Raw genomic sequence first — 27679 nt, 5'->3', positions numbered from 1 at the left:
GACCTGGGCTGGGTTTGACCACTGATTTGACTGTTAATTATTTTTATTATTCCATTATTTTTTGTGCTCCTCCCTTCAAGTGTGTGCGTGTTATTCCATAATTAGCATCGATTACTCCGCCATTCTGTCAGCGCCACAATAATCTGCCGCTTTCAAAAAGGTCAACCGCTGCCTAAATTAATCCAACACAATCTAGTTCCAGAAAATTAAATGTCTTAATTAAGAGGGACATCACAAAATAGCGGGAATGAGTGTGCCCGTCTCACTCCATCTTAGATTGGGTGAATTATTCTCAAGGTAAACTTATGCTCACCCAGGAGTTGAGATATGGCCATGTCTATAATTTATAAATACTATACCTTTTTCTTTTCAAAAATTTTATCTCATATGTGTATTAGATACATACATTTCACAAATTTTGGAAATTAAGACGTATTATTCCGGTTTATTAATTGTAAGATAGATTCTGTATTTTATTATAACAAAAATATAGCTCATACTTCTTATTTTTTACAAAAATTATTAATTTAATCCACGAATTTTCAATCGTTATATATCAATTCTGATGGTTTATTGAACTAAGAAATCATAGAAATTTGTGTGTTTTCCGGTTAAGAGACTATAAAGAGAAGGTTGCTTGAATGAAGAAACTAGAGAAGTTAAATTGTTTTGTGTTCAAATTTGAGAACTAAATCAACAATACTACCTCCGGTTCTTAATATAAAACTTCACCTGACTTTTATTTTGATCCAAATATAAGACCTCAATTCATTTTGTCTCTTATGTTTATATATTTTTTTAAGCTAGTCTTTTTAATAATGATAGTTCTAATCAATACACCTGATTACTAAGGATATTTTTAAAAAAATAACACCCATTTATTACAAATAACTAATTTAATTTATTTTTTAATCTTTTTAAATTAGTTAACTAATTGTTATAATTAAGACAGGAGGTACTATTTTATTATTCCATTTGGTTCTTATTAGAGGGCGTCTTTTAAAAAGCAAATTCTTTTCAAGTACGGGTCGCCAATAATGTCACTAATTACCTTTTCTCATTTCGATATTGTCAATAATTGAGGTTTAAAATTGAAGGGGCAGCATTGAAAAGACTTATCCACGTAGGACAAAGCTAATCATTTAACTGTTATTTCTTAATATATGAAAATTAATTGGAAGTGTCCTATAATAAGAACAAGAGGAAAAAATATTGATACGAAAACACTGGCCACATAAATTCATCTTTTGTTCTTATAATTTTAATTCAGTGATAACTTAATCTAATTTGACACAAGTAAGTTTTTTTAGTCATAAACTTTGATTTGATACAATTTAATTTTTAGAGTTTAATCATTAAAAACATAGTCCATGTTTTAGAAAATAAAATTATTTATGTCATGAATTTGAAGTTTTAAAGTTTTAAATGATTAAAATTGTAAAAAGTTAGAACCTAAATTTCAATTGTTTAAAATTATACACGACTAACGGATGAATTTTGCATAATACTATTCTGGTTTTTAATATAAGATCTTATTTGATTTTTATTTTGATTTTAATTATAAGAATCTAATCTATTTTGTTTCTCATATTTATATATTTTTTCTAGATAGTCCGTCTGATAATAGCAGTTTTAACTAATAAACTTAATTAGTAAAAATATTTTAAGAAAAATAATACTTATTCATTATAAATAACTAACTTAATTTATTTTTTTAATTTTTTTAATTTAATCAATTAATTTTTATAATTAAGATCGAGGTGATAATGATCATAGCAGTAATAAATTGATAATAAATGATAAATCCCAGGGGGTGGGAGAGAGAAGGATAGGGGGGGTTAGGCTGGTAGATTGACTGTGAAAAGGATCAGACCAAATCTCACTGAGGCGTTGGAGCATGAGCTATGCGACAAGCCAGTACTGCTTCTCCTGCACAACAATTCATCCTTCTGTTTTCTATTTTACATTTAAATATATACATGGATAGGAAATAATGGTCTCTCCTTGTTATTCATTTAATTAAATTAGATTAAATGAATGTAAGAAATGGCAGTGCCCCCCAAGTACAGCGTTTCAGTTGGCCCCTATTGTCTCTGCCCTAAAGCCTGTCCTCCTCCTGTACTTCTCTCATTACTCCGCCCCACCACTTTCCTTCTTTTTCACTCTTCCATTCATTCATTCCCCTTTTATTATTATTATTATTCTTCTCTTGTTTTTGTCTCCTTTCCCTTCTTCTTAATTTTTAGGCTTTCAGGGTTGGTGGCACTAACTAATTTCCGCGCGTAATGATTTAATGATAATTATGAGACTCTTTTCACATACATAGTCAGAAATCAAATTCCAAAGTAGATGTTTAAAAAATCTAGGTAAGTGTCCTGGTTTTAATTTTATAGCATAGTATATAAATCCAAACTGGACCGACTTGTTTAACCTAAAAACATATAAACTGGCCAGGTAATTGGTCTGGTTGACCATGCAAACTAGGGTTAAATTGACTCAGGATGACCCGGTGTAAACCAAACCAATCAGGGGTCAATCCGGTGTTGCTTTTTTAAAAAAAAAATATTGATTCAAAAACTTGTTCTTCTCTCTTAAGCTATTAATAATTATTAGTTTAGTGATTAGTAGATTGTAAGTGAGAATGTTTTGCTATCATATAGCTATTTTAATAGTTTGCTAGGGTTACTGGATTAGTGTATAGTGATTTTTTTAATATGATACTCTACTATGACGTCAATTTGTCAAATAAATTGTAAGTATATCATTATTTTGTTTGTAATTCAAGGTAATAAATTAATACTTAGTTCTTAGACAATATGATAAAAATTTAAATTATTTTTTAATTTTTTAATTTCTTATTGATTTGATCTTCCGGCTGATTCCAATCCGAGCCACTAACTTTTAACCTACTGAACCGGTCTGGTCTTCAGTCCCTAGTTCTATAGGAAAGGCAGGGGATCGTGGAATGAGAATTGGAAAGGGAAAATGAAATAAAGACGAGGATTAGACTTATCATGGGTGTCCACATGCACGTTACTGAGTTCGCATCACAAATGACGTTATCTTATCTCACCCTGCTATGTGACACTCGGTGACACTCAACCCGGAATTGTTCCGTAGAACTCCAGAGAACGGATTAATAACATAACATGCTTCCTCTATATTAATTTCTTAATTAATTGTCACACGTGTACATATATGGTTTAATATAAGGAAAATGACAAAAAAGAACTGTTGAAATTTGAAATGACCAAATGGGTATGAGATATCAATATAGAATTTTGTCAATTCAGTAGAAAGACTAAAACACCCATAAACCTCTTTGAAGATATGAACTGAAAGAAAACACATAATATACCAGAAGAGAGAGAAAGTTGAAAAGACGAAGCTGGAGCAATAGTCGAAATCTGGAAAAAGAAAAAAGGTAAACAATTTTTCCGTTAAAATGCTAGTATCACCTGATTTCTTGACTCGCTTTGTTGCTGCATGTTCGAATGGGGATGGGCTTGTGAGTGTAGAGGGTTTAGATGAAGAATTTGACTAGGATGAGAGAGTGACGCATCGGAAATGAAAAAATGATGACAAACATTAAGCATGAGGTGGTCAGTGTTGTTAAATTCATTAGCGAAATTGTAAAATCTCATATTTAAGTTGTTAATGGAGTAAGTGGGTGTGTGTATGTGTTTTTTGGGTGTTTCGAAAGAAATAGTTTTTATTTTAAATATGTAAATTAAAGATTAATGTTTTAATATTTAATTATGGGGTTACCATTTAAATTCCTTGAATCAATACTTTTTGTTAATGAAACCAACAGTGTTAATAAAAGGTACAATACAGAAAAGATTAGTATGCCCCTGTGCAAGGATGACACACACAAATCGAGAAATGGTCCAATAAAAGGTGCTGACAATATACTTTATAAACTTAAAAGACTAAATTAAAAGTTGATATAAATTTAGAAAATCAAATGTATGTATTAATTACAAAATTATTAATATTATAACAGTATAATAAAATTTAATAAAAGTCTTTTTTACCAAAACTTAAAAAATTAATTTTTTGCACAGTTATAGGTGCTTTTGCACATATGAAAAAAAAAAGAAAAAAAAAAGTGTTCGACGCACTTTGATTAAAAGTTTACAGATTTTTGTACACCTCAATCTTTTTTGTCTTTTTAAGTAAAAGATGTTTTCGTACCTTTATAAAATTAGCATGGACTCCACTGCAAAAAATAATGACCATTGAGCAAATTTAACGATTTTATCATTTTTGCTCTATTTTTACAAGTCCATGAATGCCTTTGCATCTCCTAAAAGCTTACAGTGATGGATGCATTTTGAGTAAAAATTTATATGTATTTTTGCATATTTATACAACCCAATAAATACACACTCCTCCAGTTCTTAATATAGCACCCAATTATTGAATTGGTTTTGATCCTAAATATAAAACCTATTTTTCATATTTATCAATTTTTTTAAATTACCCTTATGAATACTCCTTCAACCATAATCAAATATAAGAGGGAGAGGAGATATTAAAAAAGATGATTATTATGTTTTAGAAAAAAACCGTGTCACATTTCTTATAATTAACTAACTTATCTAAACTTTTTAATCTAATCAAATTAGTTAAATGAGTCTTATATTAAGGATCAGGAAAACATATCTTATTTTGTTCCCGTGAAATATAGATGGTCGTGGGTCTCATGAAGTGAGAACAGAATGATGTTGGTAGTTCGATTCGATTCCCGACATCCTTGCTATTGGCGAACTCAACCTGTTTATGTGAAATCAACTTTTTGTTGTTGTACTTGTACTACTTCTGATTCTAATTGTAAGATCTTATTTATTGATTCTAACTAAAATATTATAATTAAGATCGAAGATAATACCTATAGATCTTCTGCAAACTAAAATTAAAAGAATCTTTGAATTTAGATTCAAATTTAAAACCACATTGTTAATATATATATATATGTATGTATATTACCTCAATTTTTAATATCAAAGGTAGCTGACTATTTTTTATAAATTAAAAAAATTAGTTAAACTAATTATTTGTAATAAATAAGTGTTTTTTTAAATATCCTTATTAATCATGTGTATTAGCTAAAAATATTATTTAATAAAATATTTAACATGTATAACTATTGTAAAGACTATCTTAAAAATAGATAAATATGATAAATAAAATATACTGAGATTTTATATTTAAAATCAAATCAAATGTTAAAATTAACTTTTATACAACCATTCCGGATCAGAGGCAGTATATATATATATAGATGATCTATCATCCCAAGTAATCTTGGCTTGTCATTTGTGCGAGGTTTTGAATATTCTTTTGCAGTGTATGTAATAAAATTTACAATAATTTTTCTAGATTAAAAATTCATTAAATTTAGAAATTTAGTTAACGCTTCTCTCTATAAGATTTATTGAATAAATAGAAAATAACGAGTTAGTAAATGGGTCGTTCAGATAGTTAAGAAATATCAAATTCTAGCATATAGGAGAAAAATTTAGACCATTAGCACAAAGAGGCTCCTGATTTAACAATATAAAATGACAGTACCTCCAATTTTAAATATAATATTCATTTTCCATTAGGAGAGGAGGTAGTATTGTAATTTACAATTAGCACAAAGAGGCTTCTGATTAAGCAATTTGCATTACAAAATCAAATTTATAATTAGGACCGGAACTAAAAAAGTGTTTGGATAAAAACAAAACTCTGATTTTATAAATGTTTTTACAGTATACAAAGTAAATATGTAAAATAATTTGTCTCGATTTATAAAAAAATACTTCTGAAAAATGTTTCTAGAGTTTCCCAAACACATCCTCATGCTATAAATTTGTAGTAATAAAGAGTATTAGTCATATCCTATCAGAGATTCTCATGGCCTCTAAAGAAAAACACGCTTGGGTTACTTTGACATGATTCTAACCGCGTGAATGTTTCGGCCAAAAAAAAAAACTGTGAATGTATATACTAAAATTCACTAATATGAATGTAAATCGATTAAATTAAAAAAATCTGTTAAGTTAGTTATTTATAATAGCTAAGTATTATTTTTTAAAAATATTTTTATTAATTATAGATATATTAGTAATTGTCACAAATACTATTACCTCTAATCCTATATATAAAAATTCATTTGTAAAATATAAATTAAGTTTTATAATTGAATGGAGGTAATACTTTTTAAGAATTGCCTACAAAAAGAGGAGGAAATAAAATAATAAAATGGAGCTTTATCTTCTTTTAAGAAGGGAGTTAAGAAAGCGTCTTGAAGCGAAGAAGAAAACGACACGTAATGTACGAGACGTCTGACTCACCGTCTTGGGTTCTCAGCACAATGGATCCCAACACAGCTCACCCTATTCTCACCCCGGTCCTTTTTGTTTTTTAGGCAATCTGGTCCTTTCTGATCATTACCCTCAGCTCCATTCCTCCAACTGCCTATCTCAAAACTCACACCTCCTTTCTTTTATTTTATTTTTTTAAAATGCAATAAAATATTTATAAGCTACTTTTCAAAATTCCTACCATCACTTCAAATGAGCACCAAATTGGCGCCTAAGATGATAGTTGATAGCCAAGATGGCATTATATGGGTCAATCGTGTTATAAGAGAATTTAGGTGAGTTGGGTTTTGGATTTCACTAGAATTAGGATATGTTTTCATGCTCAAAGTTTACTTATGTAAATAATTATGAATCTGCTATCAACAAGATCTTCTTATTGATAGCAAGATTTAAACTCACAATTTTATAAGTTATAAGTCAACTCTTTACTAATACCAGCTCGTATTGCTATCATTACAGGTACTTATTTTTTTGGGTTTTGATGTAGCAAATTGAAGTCCAGACACTGTAACACTTCCAATCTCCCATATTGCACTGGACTTGGACTCCTCTTAAATGACATGGAGTGAGGTGCCATGGACAACACTCTTTGATGACTGTGTATACCAATTATGACTTGACTGCCATATATGACATCATTTTAATAGCCTGTATTAAGTAACGTTTGTAAAAATGATTTTTATTCCTGCTTGTTTTTACAAACTAAAATTAGAAGAAAAGTTAATTAGTATAATGTATTTATATTTAAATAGACTGTTAAAAAAAAAGTCATCAATTTCAAATGTTTAAATATAAAAAACATCAAAAGTTAAAAAGGTTTTTTTTCAGCTTTAAGATAAATTTTGAGCAAAAGTGAATTTGTTTATGATATTATTCCAAACATAACTTCTTCTTTTTTTTAAATTCCAATCGCAGTTTGAGCCTTCCTAGCATTATCCACAACTGTTTGTAGAATTTAGTTGTCATATTGAGTCTTGGACGCTATATATCTTTTTCTTTGACCTTGACTCGGACGCTCTATAGAAGTCATCGTTACTTTCTGTTCATAAGTTTCTGCCTCACCCAAAAGTGACCTTTGCAAAGATAAGCAATGGCCATGACTGTGAGACGGTTAACTCGGCAAATAAATTTGGGCCTCAGAGAGTGGTCCAAATAAAAATGCCATTAGGCCCATCATCAGCAATAACAGACATTTGAAAAGTAACAGGTTTTAGCCACTAACAAAGAGTTGGTATAATACTACTTCCGGTTTTTAATATAATATCTCATTTGATTTTTATTTTAGTTCTAAATATAAGACTTCAATTTATATATTTATTTATTTTTTTCTAATATAATCATTCTAATAATGATAGTTGTGGCCAATAAATTTGATTAGTAAGGATATATTAGGAAAGACAACACATTTTTATTACAAATAACTAACTTAACTTATTTTTCTAATCTCCTCAAATTATTCAACTAGCTCTTATATTTAGGATTGAAGATAGTAGTATAAGACCCGCCATATCCTTCTACGTTGGCATCTTTATAGAGAGGGAAACCCACAAATTATGTATGTTGTGTATATGCAAGTGTAAAAGGATTTGTTTCAACAATGTTTGCTAATATGTAATGACATAAGTTGGTTGTGTTCGAATTGGATATAAATTACTAAGGAAGTGGGAACCTGATATAAATTGGATATATAAATATGCTGTGGAGGTAATTGATTTTTCATGATAGCATATCAGTGACAGTCGAACCAAACAAAACTGCTGAACAGCTAGGAGGATCACTGATGAAAACGACGGCGACATTGTGGAGGGCAGGCTACGGAGCCAAGAGATTTGCTTCTTCTTCCGAGTCACATAAGTCACTTACCAATGGTTCATTGCGAAAGCTCTTATCCTCTTCTGACTCACACGATTCCTTCACTGGTATTTTCCCTCGGTTTTTTGAAATGTCTGTGTTTTTTTCCCATGCCTATCAATTTCAGAAAGAAAATCTCGTTGAAACAAATCTTCTTCTTGTTTTGAACATATCTCAGATGATCACAAGGGTCTCTCCCGTGTTCTTGAAGCTTGTAGAATTTCTATGGATTTTAGAACTGCGGCTAAAGCCCACACGAGAGTTATCGTACTTGGATATGGAATCTACCCATCTCTTGCGTCATCTCTAATTTCGACGTATGCGCACCTTCGTCACTATCATATTGCCCAGCAAGTTGTAGATTGGGTTTTACGTTCGGGTCCTGATCTGTTCACTATGAATTTAATGATTGAAAGCGTTGTGAAAACTGGGGAGTGCGATATTGCCAAGAAGGTGTTCAACAAAATGCCTGCTCGAAATGTGGTATCATGGAACTCTATGATTGGAGGCTATGTGAAAAACTCACGCTTTAATGATGCCATAAGGCTTTTCAAGGAGATGCTAAGCTCAGAGGTTGAACCTGATGGGTTCACATTTGCTTCCACGATCACCGGATGTGCACGCCTAGGTGCTCTCAGTTATGCGGAATGGGTGCATAATTTGATGATCGAGAAAAGAATAGAACTAAACTATATATTGAGTTCGGCATTGATTGACATGTATGCAAACTGTGGCAGAATCAATGCGGCTATAGAACTTTTTGAAAGCGCCAGGCGTGACGACGTTTCTGTTTGGAACGCAATGATTAATGGGTTGGCATCTCATGGACTTGCTTTGGATGCATTTAAAGTATTTTCAAGGATGAAGACGGAAAACATTTTCCCTGATTCAATTACCTTCATTGGAATTCTTACAGCTTGTAGCCATTGTGGTTTGGTTGAAGAGGGTCGCAGATACTTCAATTTAATGCAGACTTGTTTCTCAATTCGGCCACAATTGGAGCATTATGGAGCCATGGTTGATCTCTTGGGGCGATCCGGTCTCTTAGACGAGGCTCATGCTATTATTAAGGAGATGCCAATGAAGCCGGATGTTGTAATTTGGAGGGCCCTTCTTAGTGCTTGTAGAACACATAGAAAGAAAGAACTAGGCGAAATTGCCATTTCTAATATAACCCGCATAGAGAGTGGAGATTATGTTTTGCTGTCAAATATGTATTGCTCTTTAAACAAGTGGGATGGTTCTGAGAGAGTGAGACACATGATGAGAATGGGAGGAGTTCGGAAAATCCGAGGTAAGAGTTGGATTGAGTTAGGAGGTACCGTTCATCAATTCAAGGCTGCTGATAAGTCACATGCTGAGATAAAAGCAATTTACAGGGTGCTGGAAGGTTTAATCCAAAGGGCTAAGTTGGAAGGTTTCACGCCATTGACTGAACTGGTTTTGATGGATGTTTCTGAAGAGGAAAAGGAGGAAAATTTAAGTTTTCACAGTGAGAAATTGGCATTGGCCTATGGGATCCTGAAAAGTAGTCCAGGAACAGAGATTAGGATTTGGAAAAACCTTCGGATCTGTCAAGACTGTCATAGTTTGATGAAGATTGTGTCAAGGGTGTTGAGCAGAGTAATAATTATGAGAGATCGAATCCGTTTTCACCACTTTGAAGATGGTTTGTGCTCTTGTGGAGACTATTGGTAGCTAAAGAAATATGATTTCACAGAACTGCCTACAAAGTTACGTAATGGTGTTCGGCGAATGAATGCAAAATCCCCGGGCATTTGATGAACGAGAAATTGTCAGAACTTATACCCAAGCTGCAGAATCTTATTTATATGACAATGATGAAGCAGTGAGGCCTGGTTAGTGTGATTTTCCATGCTATGAGGCTGCCTCCAGAGCATCCATCCACTAGCTCGTGGTTATTCCTGCCGTACGTTCACAGCCCAAGTGGGAGACGGCGACAACGAAGACGCATCAAATTGAGTGTTAAAGACAAGTAATTCATTGACTATTAAATTTGGTCACGTGGGTGGTGAACTGAAATCCATTAAATAGCAACTACTATTCAATTGTGCAAAAGTGTACGAAAGAACTTAAAATGTTAATCATGCAACTGGGCTGTTATAATGAACAGAGGAAGAGTGCACCACGTTGGAAGACAATCCCAAGATTATCACTGGCTTCAATTGAAGCTAGCGTTTGTCGCATTGCCAATAACTCCTGGAAGTTAGGGCACAATTCATCAGTTTCCGTATGCGGCTGCCGAGTAGAGTGGAAGATGGAGGAGGTGATTCATTGAAGACGAAGGACTAGTTCATTCGAGATTTCCTTTGTTACAAGTTTGGATTGCATTCATCTTTAATAAAGGTGGACGTATCATCCCATCTCCTTGTACTTTTCAATTTCTACGTAGAAAAGGTTTTTGATACTGATCAATACGGTTTTATTATTACAATGTGAAGGATGATAGGCAGTAGCAAATTGAATATATAGATATATAACTTGATTATCATGTGGAATTACAATTCTATATAGCATTTGATACAGCATTGGGAGCTATCTAATGCAAAAGAAGATAATACAAATCATAAAATCAAGCATATGGTAGTAAATAAATTAGCTATCCTGGATCGGAACTAATGGAAGTTGGCCTCCATATGTCTCTGGGATTTGACTTTCGTCTATTTCTTCCATCAGTGTTGATTTGATCTTACTCTTCTCCACAAAGGTTATCTGCACCCATATTTAATATAATCGTCGTCGTTATCACATACTCGTTAATATTTCTCATACTTAAACTATCCAACCAGTTAAGGATTTCAAATGCTACCTTCTTCTTGGTTTTGTTATCTATGAAGGGGTATATCATCTTCCAAACTGTCATAAATATGGAGGACGCATGCACTATAAACAACTTCCCCAATCTTTCTGGGTAGTAATCCTGGAAAAAAAGAAAGAAAGAAAGAAAATTCAGACAATAATCGGAAGGTCCTGCTGATAAAGAAAAGCTCTGTTCATTCCATAAATATCGGGACATCAGATTGTCTGGATGTTTTGACAAAGTCACTATGTCAGAGCTATCGTTGATAATTAATTATTAATATTAACAAAAACTAGTTATAGCCCATTTGGTATAGTGGTGTGCAATATCTATCATGTTTTTATGATTATTATTCAATATTTGGCCTTTAATATTTTCGTTTTCATATGCAGGAACACAAAAGTTACTTTTTATTCTCAATTATTTTATTCATTTAATTTTTGGTTGGTGCGGAAGACAACCACAGTTACCTGCAAAATAGAAAGAGCGGCTAGATATCCACGAACGTCACTGTTTGCATATCTCCAACCTTTGAGATCTGCTATTGCAACAAACTTTTCTTGTCCCGGTGGTATCCTAATACATCAAAAGATATTCATTATTTCCCAGTATTCTAGCAAGCTTATGCCAAATTCAAAATTTACAATGCAAGTTCAAAAGATAAAATATTACCTTGAACACACTTTCTCAAGAATATAGGTCACCAATCCTGCACCCACAAAAAGTCACTCGTCACTGAGAAATTTGCAGGTGAGTTTGAAACAATGAAATTATATAATGTGGAGGGGGGAAATACAAAGAAGCATACGTCTGAATTCATCGACGCCATCTGGGTTTTGATAATGTTTTGCACCAAAGGCGACTATTATTGGTCGTCCTAACTTATCGACTCCTTGCACGTACACCTTCTCGTGGGCTAACTCATTGGGAATCTCTGATTCAGATACGAAGCCATTAGGAACAAATGATCTTCTCCATTTCAAAAACTTGAGAAACATTGCTGAAGCCTTCTCTATATCTAGATCACGAGCTCGCAAGAATCTCCTGATCATCAAATCATCTGCTTCCTGAATATTATTTTACCCATAAAGTTTTGTACTTTATCCACCACCGTTCCTAGCTAAATGTTTAAAAGCATTTAAATTCTCAGTTCCTTGCAAAAAATATATAAGCACCAGACTAATTAATATTAATTAATCAAATTTCTGGAAATAAGTGCCCATCACATTCAAGTGCCGATCAATTAATACTGAGAAAGACTACTCGGGGAAGACTTCAGTGTTCTCGTCGATGCGCCTGCTCTCTTCGAAGAAATTGGTTAGATTTCACCGGAAAAATGATTAGTTGATCCTCTCCGACCGCGGCCGAAAACTCGAGAAAAAAATAAGGGGGGTCCCCGGGGATGTCCCAGAAAATTGGAAAGAGACTGAGAAAGATGAAAGGGCTAAAATTATTGAAAACCGAATCAAATGGAACTGGCAGTATAAGCTACCAAGCCGTGAAAGGACAATATGAGCATCGTAAGAAATGCATGATACTAACATATGGTTTTAACTTTGAATAAACTGGGAAGAACGAGTTCTGAATGAAGTAATGATCGTGCCGATTTCGGAAAACTCGAACCCTATATATTTCTTTGTATGTGAGAATTCATACAATGACGACGGCAATAAAGTCAGAATTTCGTATTGATCTTGGAAACTGGTAGCATAAAGCAGAAGGGGGAGAGGAAATGGCTACCTTAGCGGAGGGATCCTTGGCTTCAACGGCGGCTCTCATGAGAGGGATCTTGGTGAGCTCTGCTTGGGTGCTGTTTTCTACACCGTCTGCGTCTGAAACTTGTGCTTCCGCTTCTGCTTCCTCATATTTAGTTGAAGAGGCCGAATCTGCTTCGGACTCCGATGCGGATGATTTGTGAGGACTCTTGTATGCTTTCTGTGCCTCCATTGCTGAATCTCTGCTTCCACAAGCTGTCTGGTGTTCGAACCGCGGAGGAAGGGAGAGAATCCTCAAGAGGTTGAGATGGTGAAATGTGAGAAGGGGAAATCTGGAAGTTGCATATACCAAAGCCGGCCTTTAAATAAAACGCATTTGGTGCTGGTGTGGTAGGTTACGAACTTACCAATTACAGAAACATGACTTTCTGGTTTCCCTCTTGACCATGGATGCACACAGGTTTGATTTTGACGTGTAAAAGCATTCGTAAGACTTTAGTTTTAGTTTGTTCTAAAACTACTACTATTGTTTTAACTTTCCGCTTTGAAACTTTCAAATTCAATGCTTGGATGATTGTTTCAAACTCACTTGTGTACATGAAATTTGTGCTGTTATCATCTTTTTTCTTAAAGAATTAAAAGGTGTCAGCTATCCTAAATTTTTTGTGGGCATCATTAGCTATCTTAAATTTAGGCAGTGTCACTCTTTTTTTTTTTTTTTTTCCTTCCTTAAATGACTTGAAGGCAGTGTGCCAGTGTCGCCCTTGGAATATTATTAAGAAAGGGTCATCGTTCAATAAAACCAAGGAGAATTACTATAAATCCCAAATAAAAAATATAATTATTAAAAAATCTTAATACTAACACAACAGTCTATAATGATAAGTTTTAATATAGAAAATAACAATTTCTCACTTGTTATTAGAATTTTTTGGTATTTTTTTCTTTTAAGATCTTATGTTAATTCTCCTTTGAAAATAGTTGAACTTTTACCCTAGAAAAATAAATAAATACCTTATAAAAATTGATCGGAAAATTACCACAGAAAAAAAAGAATACAAATTGATTGGAAGAATTACATAGAGAAAACCTTAAAAATTATAATTAAATATCTTATAAAAATTAACGTCAACTGATTTCTAAAAATTATTAAAAAATTATCTTTGTTTTCTACCCTAATATTAATAGGAATCTGATTCTTATTCTGATTCATGATTTGTTGTCGTTGCTTTTTGTGAAATGGGTTTGAATTACTTCAATCGTTGCAAGTCTGGGGAGTTTTTTCCCCCCTTAATAGGTAGAGAAAAATAGGAGCAAAGAAAATTTATTATTTTTGTGAAAATTTTTCTCAATATTTTATAATTTTCCTTTTATCCAAGCTAAAACCAATGATAAGTAATGGTATTAGCAATGATTTAATGGTGGAGAATATTGAAACATTTTTTTTCAAGATTAAGGATTTAAAATTCTCAAGAATAAAAATGCTCTTTAATTAGCCTCAATAATTAATACATCAAAACGTGATGTGTTTGGGGAACAAAAGGATGCAGCTATTGGAAATAAATATTAAATATTAATTTTTTTTTTCTATATTCAGAATGTCCGTGTCATTGCAATATGCTAATTTAGTACTACCTCCGGTCCTAATTATAAGACCCAGTTGACTAATTTGAAGAGATTAAGGAAAGGAATTAAATTAGTTATTTGTAATAAATAGGTGTTGTCTTTCCTAAAATATCCTCACTAATCAACTATATTGGCTAGAACTATAATTATTAAAAGACTACCTTAGGAAAAAAATACATAAATATAAGAGACAAAGTGGATTGGGGTCTTATATTTAGGACCAAAATAAAATCAAACAGGGTTTTATATTAAGGACCGGAGGTAGTATCAAATTTTACAATAGAGATCTTATCAACGAAGCGGGCATATTTCGTTGTCACGGAGTTCCCAACCAACAACTAACTAATTGATGGCTTATTTATGTCTGCTAAAATTTAAAAGGGAATGATAATTACATTAAAAACTATGTAACAAAATAAATATCAAATGAGTGCATGTTTACTACTTAAACCTTTTTTTCTGGTGAAACTACTACTTGAACTTTTGAATCTACTATTCAAAATTTATATTTATAACTTAAAAATTTTTATTGTACATTAATATTTTTATATAGTCATCAATCAAATATTTTTTTGGCCAGAGTCATCAATCAAATATTAAAACCTAATTCACTCGTGTAGCATTCATTAAAAAAGTTCCATAACGATTCTGATGTGACAAATTCGGTCAGCAACCAAACGCCATAAATACAAGAGAAAAAGACCCGAAAAGAAAAAAACAAAAACTGAAAATTGCCAAATTCCAATTCACGTAGTTAACAGTTCAAAATATCAGAAAAGAAAGTGGTGTTTAATATGGTACTTTTTAAATACAATTAAATGATTAAAATGTTTTTGTTTCAAACTTGTGATTACCAGTATATTTTTTATTATGTACTATTCAACATTTATCATTACCAGTTCACAATTGGTTAATAAATAACTTGTCATCACCAATATATTTCTTATTATTTGGTATTTCGTACTTGTCATTGTCAGTTCACAACTTGTTAACAAACTTTTTGAAATAAAAACATTTTAGTCATTTAATTATATTTGTAAAATATCAGATCAGATACCACTTCTTCTCCTAAAATTTTGAAGTGTTAGCTGCCTGAATTAGAATTTCAGAATTTCCAAATTTCTTTTGTCATTTTCCCTAAATACAATGTTGATTTTTTTCTTCGTTTTCTCTGCCAAAATCCTGGCCAAGAAAGGGGGAAAAAAATCTCTTTATAGAATTTTAGGAAAAATAACAAAAAAATATCTATTGAATTTTAAAAAGACAAATAAGTCATGCTGACTATTCTTATAATGATTTTTATCTCTCAAAATCTGTTAAAATTATCTATTTGTCATGTTTAAATTCAGTACGTATTTTTCTATTATTTTTTCTAAAATTTAATGCCGGAAAGGTAATATAGTATTTGCAAAAATGTCTCGACCTTAATTTCTAGTTCCTGCAGACCGAAATGTGTCAATATTTTTTTTCATCAAATTGAATCAATAAACTAATTGAAGTTTTTAAGAAGTATAATATGCAAGGAGCCAAGGAATTATTCTTTTTTTAAAATTTATTTCAATGTGTTACACTTGCACGCATGCTAAACTCGCATTAAAATATCCAATTGTCAATAAAAATCACTGGAGAATTTTTTCTAAAAAAATCTTTTGGCGTTAAAAGGATGTGTTCGAATGATGTGAAAAAAAAAGAAAGAGAATACGGTCAAATCATAAAAATAAATAACCACCCACATACCATCTATCCACCTCCATCATCCTCTTGTAAACAAAAGGAGGATTCTATGCTAAGATTTTTGTCTCCAATTTTTGTTGTTGCCAAGCATAGCTATTTTTTTTATTAGAGACAATTCTGTTCAAAACACGGATAATAAATCTGAGTACTTCTTCCAGTAAAAATTCTAACCTTGATTCCTCACGTTACGAGGAACTAACCCTTTCTATTATTTTTAATTTTATTGGTTTTTTAATTTGTCTCCAACTTGTTTATGTGTGATGTTTGCTCTTGAGTCGTTTCACTGTTGTTTTAGGTTTGTGGTGTATGGAGGGTTAACGTCTCATAACTTTTATTATGCTCCTCCAATCCTAAATATAAGATTCATTTTATAATATAAATTATATTATAAAATGGGTCTTATAGCTATAACAGAGGAATACTTTTTAACTTGTGTTTAATAAATACTTTTTTTTGGGGTTCTGCTTACACGTGAGTAGATCATGCCTACTAATTTCACCCATATTAATTGCCACCAAACCCTTTAAATAGAAAGGGCGATGACTTATTGATGAGGACTGTTGCCAACCTAGCGTCTGCCGTGTTCGCTGGCAAGCAGTTAATGAAAAAAACAAACTCGATCAATGTGGTACGTGCATGAAAACATCAATGTGGTACTAATTTCACCCATATTAATTGCCCAACCCACCCACTAAATACTTGGTCATGAACTCACAGCTCTTCTCTATGATGTGCCATTGGATTAAGCGGTTTTTTCCATTTTTAGTCCTATATATAACTTATCATTTTTACAATAAAATTGATCCTTTTTATGTGTTACACTCTATATGTATATGTTTAAAACTTGGATTATTTTTTTTTTTACTTTCAACCCTGTTGATTACGTGTTTCTAACGGCGCATTGGCGTATAATTTTTCTCTCCTTTTCTCATGCATTGGTCTTGTATTTCTTTCTCATTCATTTTCTTTTATTTACTTCCTCCGCAACTAAGAGTATATTTGAAAATAAATATATTTCGTATGTATTTATTATATTCAACCGATTTTATATCTACAAATTCCTTCTAGCCCACAATATCAACCACTTTAACTTTTTTTTTTTGGCCAACGCACCTTAACTAATTTTTAAGAACCAATAAACGATAATTATTTCATTAAATCTGTTTTAAATTGAGAGTTTTTTCAACTTTATTCTTAACTGAAGTTATAAATAGGAGAGGAAAATTAAAAAAAATCCGATTTAAGCATTAATTGCAAGAATAAAATTAATAAATAACTATTAATTTTTTTCCAAATAACTTATGGGCCTGTTTGCTTTAGTGTTTCCATGAAAAAAAAAAAAGTAACTTATCGACTCAAAACGCACAATGAAACAGATTGAATGAAACTGGGACCATTTGTAACGGGGTTAAAATAGTTTAATTTTTGGATACAAAGTCACCATAAGTCATAAGTAAAAATTTAGAGTTTATCACTTTTGAAAAGTGGAGAGAGAAACTGAAAAGGAAGCTGGATCCCATTCTTTTTAAAGAATTTATCTTAAATCACATTATATTGTCTTGCTTATATTCAAACTTGTACTTATATTCTTACTAGTACAAAATATAACTAATTTGTAAGTATTAAAAAATTTAATTTAATTAATTATATGTAATAAATGGATGTTGTTTTTCATAAAATACTCCCATAAATCATGTGCATTAAAAGCTATCTCTTAATAAAAACTTGCTAACATGTGTAATCACTATAACGTAAGGATTACTTATGAGCAAAATGGATAAATATTAGAAACAAAATAGATTAATATATTATATTCATAACCAAATTGAATTTCTCCTTACCAAAAAAAAAATTGAATTTCTAACTAATTCTTATATTAAGGACCGGAGATAATATTATTTAATAAAAAAATTCATTTTACTACTTTATTATTTTTCATTTTATATTTACATAAATCATGCATAGTAAATTATCCAATTAATTATATAATATTATTTGGTTAAAAATTTTCACATTATTATGATTTCTAATTTAAATATATTTTATTCATTAAAGATAATTTATTCTTATTATAATAATTTAAAATTATTATATTTTTTAAATTCATATTTTTAATAATTTTTTATTATTTAATAAAAATCATACTTATTTTGGTCATTCTATAAACTAAACTTATTTAATCATAATTCAAACAACTTTTCTACTTTATAAACTAATTTTTATAAAAGTCAATCCAAACATAAATTACAATACCCAATTCAATTTTTACTCAATCTGATTTTTCTAAAAATTATATTAAAAATAAATTACTTTTTCTCCTGTTAATTCAAACGAGCCCTATATTATGAACCAAAAAAAAATATTTATAGAAGTAACTTATGGATCGATAACAAAAGAAGTAGACAGAATGATGGGGACTAGTATTTTGTTTAGCCCTAGATGCCAAACCCACTCAATTAATTCACGGATATTAAGATCCATTGAAACAGTTATTTGATATTACCACGTAATAAATATGTGTGACTCCCCTTATAATACCACTCTTTTCAATTCGTGATGACTGAAGTTGATCCTCAACACAGGGTTTCAATATATTTTATCTTTTATATTTATTATTTTTTTAAACTAGTTTACTTAATTTAAAAATTGTTATATAATTGAATATTATCTTAGTTATTTTAAGAAGATCAGACCACATTTATTTTAATTAATTAATTAATCTAATTTTTTTAATATAATTAAATTACTTTGATAGCTTTTATATTAGTATCGAAGGAAATACTCTTCTAAACTTATTCATAAACCAATTAAAATTACGTTTAAATACAGAAGTTAGATAATATATAAAAGAATCAAATTTCTCAAATTAACTAAGCTTTTTATGCATAATCTTTTTACTTAGTTTAAATAATATTGTCTTTTAATAAAAAAATCAACATTTTTAATTCATCATTGACTCATTGAGGGATCTGAAGTTCTGAACTGATTAATTTTCATATGGACAATTCAAAATTTTAATTTTTAGTTTTTTGAACTAAAATAATTTGATTGTCTTTAAATGAGATCGATCGATCAAAATTTTTAGATGGCAAAAATTATGTTAGTAGAGGGTAGAGCCGCCTTCAGCATCGATCACAAGACAGTTAAATAAGAAAATGACATTTATAATATATTATTTTATTATAAAAAAATTAGTTCTAAATTTGAGATAAGAAAATTAAATACAAGACTAAAGTACACGGTAATCTTTTAATTTTATACAAAGTTTTTATTTGGTCTTTTAACTATAAAATATATACATTTGGTTCTTTAATCTTAAAATTATTACACTTAAATGATAATTTTTTGTAACAACTATGGTTATTTTGAAAATTAAACTTAATGCGTTAGCATTTGAGAATTTTTTTTATCAACACTTAAGATATAAATGTCATCATTTCTGGCTAGTAATTTTAAAATTAAAGAACTAAAAGTATGATTTTTAAAGTTAATATATTAAATTAGAACTCCAAGTTAAATGACTAAATATATATTTTAGTCTAAATACAAATACGTATCCAGAATTTCATTTAATACTAATAAATCTCAAGAAATTTAATATTTACAAGTTTAATCTATACATATAAAAATTTGACTTATAATTTTAGGTTATAAATGATGCAGCTCAACTTATAAATATAGAAAATTTCACTTGTAAATGTTAGGTTTCTTAAAAGTTATTAGTGTATTCTCCTATTGAAAGAAAATTTTATTCAAAGCACTGTGAGCACTAAATGTGAGTATATTTTTTTTATAGGAATTCAAATTTTGATTCATCATATATTATATGAGACTAGCTTCTTAAATATTTTAATTTTTTGCCATGCATGGATGCTTTTTTATTGAAACTAATTCTATTTGAGGCACTGTTAGCTAATAAATAAGGGTATCTTTGGATGAATAAAAACTTTTTTATTTTTCCGTTTTTGCGGCCCAGAAATGAATTGAGGGATTTTTAAAGGGGTCCACATTTTCTGGGCCCTAAAATGAAGCCCGGATTTATAAATTTGTCAGCGACAAGAACACAATATCATATGTATCCACCGCTGTATTCCACTGTACTACTTCCGGTCTTAATTATAAGAGCTAGTTGACTAATTTGAGAAGATTAAAAAAAGGGTTTAAGTTATTTATTTGTAATAAATAGATGTTGTCTTTCCTAAATATTCTTGCTAATCAAGTATATTGGTTAGAACTATCATTGTTAGAAAGACTATATTAGGAAAAAAATATATAAATATGAGAGACAAAATAGATTTGAGTCTTATATTTAGGATCAAAATAAAAATCAAATAAAGTATTATATTAAGGACCAGAGGTACTATATATTTATATATCCACCACTAAGACCGATTTCTCCATTTGTTTTCCACTTAGATAACCCTAAGAATATGTTTGCTGCGATGAATTGTTTTCAAATTTTTAGTATGAGAATGAGAATACATTCATAATCTGAATAATTATTTTATCTTCTTTACTTCCTTAAAACTAATGTAAAGCTAAACAAATTCTCCTGGTATCTTTTGCGTTTCTGTCCAAGGTAATACTCCCTCCAATCTTTTTTTTTTTTTTGGGTAAGATTTGTAAATTTTATCTTTTTCTAATAAGTTTTATTGAACAATCTGATGGATACCCAAAGGTAAGTTCTTCCTATAATATCATTATTACCGGGATAAAACTTAAGTCAAGTTGTTCATATTTATTAGATTAAGTTCTCTAGTTACACTTTATCATATATTATTTTTATTATTAATAAGGGACCAACAAAATTTTAAAACTACCATAAACTTTTTTTTATGCTTGAGTTTTTAATGTTTTGACGTGCAATATTTTCTTTGAAAAATTATATTAAAGCATGTTTGTATGAATTTGATGGAACTGCTATTTTTTAACCAGGACAGAACTTTGACTATAGCTACTGTGAAAAGGGGCGGCGCAAGTTTCTATTATTAAGGATGGAACACACCTAATTTGGAGACATTTGATATAATTAAAAAAATAAAGAATATATATAAATTACATAAAAATAACAGCAGCATTCACATTTGAAAATATAATATACTTAAGCTCGCAATATTGTTGCCAGGAATTTATGATTCATTGGTATACGACTGTTTCTTTTAGTGGGCCAGAGTTAAAAAGTTTATATGCAATGTAAAACTTGGTAACTCTGGTTAATTTGACTTCAATTTGAATTTGTGAAAAGCCATTTGTAAGTTGTATAATCCATTATGGATCCGAGTAACAAATTAGGCAAAGTCACGTTTGATGAACTAATTATTATCCAAACTTGGAGAAGCGATCAAACCATTTACAACTTATGATTTGATCTGTGCATACGGCAATTTCACTTGAAACAACATGATCGACGTAATTTTTATTTACCAAATGAGCCGACAAGTAAACATCACAGGATAGAGGGGAAAAGGAAAAAAGATTTCATAATTATAAGTTCAATTTAATTTTTTTTTTAATTTTCATTCGATGTTTGATGCGGTGATGAGATCTGGGCTAGAGTTACATTTGATCTGAATGGTGAAAATTTAAAGTTTTTGATTTGTAGTGCTTAATGGTACATTTACTTTTTAACAGTTAAAAGTGGTAGTTAATGATTTCCAATTTCATTTCCATCATAATAAAAAAAAAACATGAGAAATCTGACAAAACTATATTCAAACTATTTAAGTTTAATTTGGATGGTCTGAATTTATGATAAGCACCCCCATAAGAAATGTCATTTCCCTTTTTAACTAAACATAGATATTATTTTATCGTAAACAATTTTGTTGGAGGTATTGTCAAGCATTAAATGTGGATATTTCTTCTAATGAGAATTTAAATCTTGGCTTGTCATGTAATGAGAAATTAAGTTCCATTAATACGAAGCATTGAAAATAAGAGATAGGGACTAGGATTATAATTAAAAAAAAATCATTTAAAAAATCTTTTACATGAGTAATTACTTGTTATATGGGATTAAACAAAGTTATGAAAATAGGATTGGGGAATACCACTTCTCCCTATGATATTTCCCAATCTCACATACATGGATTTATCTAATCCCATATAATAAGTAATCTCTCATACTAAATATTATTTTCTCAATCTCAATCACAATCTCAAGTCTCAACCTCTCGTTTTCAATACTTCGTATTGAATAGTACTTTAATTTCTTCCACTAATACTGTCAATGAAATATCATTGGCCCATTGATGGTTGATTTCAATTTCATTTGAATTTGGGTATAGTTTGTGTAATTTTTGTTGGGTGCATGGCCTCTTAGTGGGCAGGACAAAAACTTACCATCAAGCTTCCAAAGAGGTTTGCTGTCCACACAAATTCAAGTTAAATCAAGTGTAAACTTTTTCTGCCAAGACCTTTTATCGGTATCATCCAAGCAAAATTTTGTCCTGGGATAAAATTGGAGACAACTAAATTTTTCATAATAATTTAACAATCACATGAATTCTTATAGATGACATAATAAAAAAATTAAAAAAAATTAATCATTTTGGTCCTATGATTTTGATTAATTTAAAACTTATTTATTGGCCATTGACTTAGTAGCACTCAACTCGTACAAAACTGCGTCGTTTTATTTAAATGGAGAGGAAGTGGAGACGAGGTGTAATGGAGATATTCCTTGCCGCTCAATTCTAATGGTTTTGATTTGTTTGAAATTCAATTATTAAGCTGAGTCAGCATAGTTCATTCTTTATAATATTAAACATTTAAACTGTTAGTCTTCGGATTTTAGAAAATAAAAATTATAAGAACTAAATTTATTTTTTAAATGTGAAGGATCAATATTATAAACCATTAAAACTATCTGAAAATGAGTTGCGTGGAGTCAAAACTGTACGCATTAGATCGTATTGAATCAAAGTTTATGAGCTGAGATTTAAATAAGTTACAACTATAGGGATGAAATGATTAGTTTTTCTTAAACAAATTGACAAAGAAATAATTTAACAAAATGGTAATTTCAATATAAAATTCTGACGATTAAATAAAAAAACCTTTACGTTAAAAATAAATCTTAATGATGATGGCTAAATCATTAATTTATTTTAAATAAAAAATAAAATTTAAATTAGTTCTTGAGATTTTATGGTACAATATAATTTTTAAGTATTTATTACGATAGTCATTAAAAAAAAAGACATCACATTTGGACTTTTTTAACAAACTATCACATTAATGATTATTAAAAGAATTGTTATTCTGTCGTAGTTGTACCTTCATATATTATTGCATTCTTTTTTTGCCAGACAAAAAATGTGATAATTTATATTTGCCACAGTGACATTTTTTCGGTCAATAACTTTTCAACAATAAATGAAAGCGAATTGAGCACAAGAGCGTAACGTGCTTGAGGTGTGGCGTGTTTATGCCTTTATGGTAGTCTGAGATTGACTGCTCATCAAACTAGATAATTTTGCACATTCTGCTGCTCCAGCTAGTTCCTTCTTCTTCTATAATCAATCATCAATCATTTCCATTATTTATTTATTTTTCACCGAATCGTTGAGCTCGTTTTCTCTGTTTCTTCAAAGCAAATTCATGTTTATTTTTTGTGGGTTCATCTAATCTGTCTCTCTCGTTGCTGCTAGGAAGAACCCATATCCCTTTCTTCTAGCTGAGCCTCGCAAGCTCAAATCCTAAGAAATCTCCCACAACTGCTTTCGCTTGCGACATCTTAACTGTCATCTTCTTCTGCTGATTAAGCTTGACTTGCTTTCATTATTCGTCCCGTCTTTTGAGACCATGTTTGTATAAACCTTTCGTTCTTCCTGCGCGTCTGCAAGTGAGCACCCGAGTATTAGGTTGTGAGGATTCAAAAATGGATGCTTGGAATCGGGTTTTTCTTTGGCTCCTTTTAGCTGCTGTTCTCTGTACAACTGGTGCTGTGCAGCGGGGTGGTAATCAACCTACTGAGAGAATTTCAGGTAGGATTTCTTTGATTTGTCATTTTTATTTTTTCAGTTTGTCCCATCAGCAACTTTTGATTGGAGTTGACTATGTACAATCTATTTCGATTTAATTAGCCTCGTCTTTTTTGCAATGTATCGATTAGATGTTTTAATTCTGGTCATTTATGCGCACTATCTGTTTCATCCATTTCAATTTAATTTGTTTCAGCAGCTTTCTGGCTTTTTTGGGTGGATTTGAATTCAGTAAAGATCTAATTCTGATTGTGGCGGCTATATCAGTATGGGGACATTGAACATGCTATAGCCAATTTTCAGTTACATCACGTTATGTAGGATGGCATGAGTTCTTGGTAAACCTTGTTTTGAAATTCTGTAGCCAGACTCACGCAAATAGTGAATCTTGAATGAAATGTCGGACTTTGTTCCGTACTAGGAAAGTGTTGTCAAGGAGTATAGACCATAAATTTCATCATATTTTTCCCCATTAGACGGTTCATTTTTCACTGACTCATTGAAGGGGACCTTAGCAATTAGATTGTGATCTCGGAAGGAGAATGTAATGCCAAGGAAATGGGGCTATAAGCTTTTACTTGCACCCTGATTTCCCACTAGCATTTACAATCCCGAATTATTTTATACATATAAGAAGTCTGGTTGCACAGAGGTGCAGAAAAACATAAAGGATATCTTTTTGGGTATCTCTACTGGCCCTGGCTTGTTCTCCCTGATTTGCTATGCTTGGAGCACAGGGAAGAGGAGTTGTAACATTGTACGGTGTAACTGAAATGATGCCTTACTGGAGCACTATATTTCACAAACGTTAGTATCAATGGAGTAAAGGCCAGCTGTTCTGATTATTCTGAATTCTGAATTTTTTTTTTTGATATATAGGCATAGGTGTAAAATATAATTTCAGGATTTTATTATCATTTTGAACTTTGAGGTTCCCTGACCGCCCCCCCCCAAAGGATTTACTGCAGACACGAGTTTCAGTTTTGAAATAGAAATTACAGATCAGTAAATCCATTGTTTTCCTCTTCCTTTTTCCCACTTCGTTTCCTGCTTCTTAATTTTCCCTGTGGCTCTATTTAAGCTTAGCTTCTAGGAAATCATGGTGGTGGGTTTGTATTAGAAATCTTGCAAACCTTTCATTCGGTAAAATTTATGTCACTACAGTGATATGGTTTGCATCTCCAGGTACTTCGCATCATGTCAAACAATACTTTTCCTGTTTTTGCTGGGTCTCAATTAGAGGGCCATGACTAACCTTTGACTGATATTAATGCAGCATCAGGTTTTCATTCTTTATGATATTTTTAGTGTCATTTTTCTCTCATGTGGGGAAATTTCGTTGACACAATAAAGAGAAACATTAAAGAATTAATATTTGGATCTCAAATACCTTTATGGTTGATGAGATTTATATGCTAATTCTCTCTTGCTTTGTAAACCTCATCAAGTGAAAAAGAGAGAGAGGTTTCAATCTGAGATTGTGTTGTCTGCTCTGTCTGCATTAGCTCTTGCTAAGAAGAGAACTATCTGATAATATTAACATTAGACCAAACAAAAAAAATAATAATATTAACACACAAGAATACACTTGCAGTCTTGCACATGCCAGATTGTTTGAACTTTCAAGGTTCTAGCAACCAGCCTTCTCCATTAATTCTCAAACGCCTAATCGAACAGTCTCATTGAGGAGATAAGCTGGGACTTATTGCATAACTCCTCTTCTAAAAATGAGAGCGTTAAACTTGTTATGATTGGACCAATTGTAGGTAGTGCTGGTGATGTACTTGAAGACAATCCAGTGGGCAGGCTGAAGGTCTTTGTTTATGAACTTCCAAGCAAATACAATAAGAAAATTCTGCAAAAGGACCCCAGATGCCTCAACCATATGTTTGCAGCTGAGATCTTTATGCACAGATTTCTTTTGTCTAGCCCTGTTCGGACCGTTAATCCTGAAGAAGCTGATTGGTTTTATACCCCCGTATACGCTACCTGTGATCTGACCCCAAATGGCCTTCCCTTACCTTTCAAGTCACCACGAGTGATGAGAAGTGCTATCCAGCTTATTTCTTCAAACTGGCCTTACTGGAATCGGACAGAAGGGGCAGATCATTTCTTTTTGGTTCCTCATGACTTTGGAGCATGCTTCCATTATCAAGTAAGAATTTTAGAATATCGTGATTATTTCTACCTGTATAACTATTAAATGCCTCTGGAGTTTCTGAACAGAATGTGGTGTCTTACAGATGTTACTATCACTGCTGTAGATTATGCATCTACTAATGTGCCTCTTGATCATGCTATTTTGTTCCAGGAAGAGAAGGCTATTGAGAGAGGAATTCTTCCATTGCTACAGCGTGCAACCTTGGTGCAAACATTTGGTCAAAAGAATCATGTGTGCTTGAAGGAAGGTTCAATCACCATTCCTCCCTATGCTCCTCCGCAGAAAATGCAGACGCATCTAATTTCTGAAAAGATCCCTAGGTCCATTTTTGTTTACTTTCGAGGACTGTTCTATGATGTTGGAAATGACCCTGAAGGGGGCTACTATGCGAGGTAGGTCTCATCACAACTTTCAGTATGTACACAAGTTTTCTTCACTCGTCAAACTAATTGTTTATTGCAAATCTACACAGAGGTGCAAGAGCAGCAGTTTGGGAGAACTTCAAGGACAATCCACTTTTTGACATTTCCACCGAGCATCCAACCACATACTACGAGGACATGCAGCGAGCCGTGTTTTGTTTGTGCCCACTTGGCTGGGCCCCTTGGAGTCCAAGACTGGTTGAAGCCGTCATATTCGGTTGCATCCCTGTTATCATTGCAGATGATATTGTTCTACCATTTGCTGATGCAATCCCATGGGAAGAGATTGGAGTGTTTGTTGATGAGGAGGATGTTCCCAAGTTGGATACCATACTCACATCTATACCCCCAGAAGTAATACTAAGAAAGCAGAGATTGCTTGCTAACCCTTCCATGAAACAAGCCATGTTATTCCCTCAACCTGCTCAAGCAGGCGATGCATTCCATCAGATTCTGAATGGGCTTGCTCGTAAGCTGCCACATGACAAGAGTGTATACTTGAAACCTGGCGAGAAGATCCTGAATTGGACTGCTGGTCCTGTCGGTGACTTGAAACCTTGGTAACAAATTATGACAGTTTTCTTCACATAGCCATTTGTGATTCTTCACATATGTCTTGGTCAATACTCCAAATGTTCATACGGTTGGGTTGTAATTGAGAAGCCAGTTTTTCTTTGATACTGTAAATTTTGGCATTTTCTCGGACAGTATATGAAATCATAAAATCTTTATTTTGGAGCTCTGTTTCTCCATATTTGTTTGTCACACAGGCTGCATTTATTTGTAAGTGTTATTTGTTACAGAAATTCCTAGTTTCACTTGGTGAAAACTAGTTTCGTCTGGAGTTCAATGGGAGACTCTAGCACTTGACGCATTCACAAAAAAAAAGGTTTTTTGAGTTTATTATACCACTTCTTGTCCTTAATATAAAAGCGAGTTGATTAATTTGAGTAGATTAAGGAAACTAGTTATTTGTAACAAATAGGTATT

At 31.6% G+C, this 27679-nt stretch overlaps 3 protein-coding genes and 1 non-coding gene across 5 annotated transcripts; 3 read left to right on the top strand and 1 right to left on the bottom strand.

Annotated features, from left to right (window-relative positions):
* Window positions 1–3795: 3795 nt before the first annotated feature.
* On the top strand, window positions 3796–3900 carry LOC114741137 (U6 spliceosomal RNA). The gene has a single exon (XR_003739754.1). It is a non-coding gene; the product is annotated as a U6 spliceosomal RNA (small nuclear RNA).
* Window positions 3901–8150: 4250 nt separating this feature from the next.
* LOC114741127 (pentatricopeptide repeat-containing protein At5g50990) lies at window positions 8151–10852 on the top strand. The gene is made up of 2 exons (XM_028929382.1): window positions 8151–8293; window positions 8404–10852. Exons 1-2 carry the CDS (start codon window positions 8155–8157, stop codon window positions 9921–9923), a joined length of 1659 nt encoding a protein of 552 aa, XP_028785215.1. The 5' UTR covers window positions 8151–8154; the 3' UTR covers window positions 9924–10852.
* Window positions 10711–13216, bottom strand: LOC114741128 (phosphatidylinositol transfer protein 3). The gene is made up of 6 exons (XM_028929383.1): window positions 12787–13216; window positions 11855–12113; window positions 11719–11755; window positions 11517–11622; window positions 11056–11166; window positions 10711–10958 (listed from the first exon to the last, which is right to left on the bottom strand). The coding sequence occupies exons 1-6, from the start codon at window positions 12991–12993 to the stop codon at window positions 10842–10844; spliced, it is 837 nt and encodes a 278-aa protein (XP_028785216.1). The 5' UTR covers window positions 12994–13216; the 3' UTR covers window positions 10711–10841.
* Window positions 13217–23630: 10414 nt separating this feature from the next.
* LOC114741129 (probable beta-1,4-xylosyltransferase IRX10L) lies at window positions 23631–27454 on the top strand. 2 transcript variants are annotated; one of them, XM_028929385.1, is made up of 4 exons: window positions 23631–24109; window positions 25873–26257; window positions 26414–26659; window positions 26740–27454. In XM_028929385.1, exons 1-4 carry the CDS (start codon window positions 24004–24006, stop codon window positions 27251–27253), a joined length of 1251 nt encoding a protein of 416 aa, XP_028785218.1. In that variant the 5' UTR covers window positions 23631–24003; the 3' UTR covers window positions 27254–27454. The 2 variants fall into 2 exon arrangements, with proteins under 2 accessions (XP_028785218.1, XP_028785217.1); XM_028929384.1 differs by having other exon boundaries at window positions 23632–24109; window positions 25873–26261; window positions 26418–26659.
* Window positions 27455–27679: the final 225 nt, after the last annotated feature.

The sequence above is a fragment of the Neltuma alba genome, unplaced genomic scaffold (assembly GCF_004799145.2).
Source record: "Neltuma alba isolate B1F8T4 unplaced genomic scaffold, ASM479914v2 tig00003280_pilon, whole genome shotgun sequence".
In the NCBI taxonomy this organism is placed as follows: Eukaryota; Viridiplantae; Streptophyta; class Magnoliopsida; order Fabales; family Fabaceae; genus Neltuma; species Neltuma alba.
The sequence above is the reverse complement of the archived record's forward strand: the minus strand, read 5'-3'. Positions and strand labels throughout refer to the sequence as shown.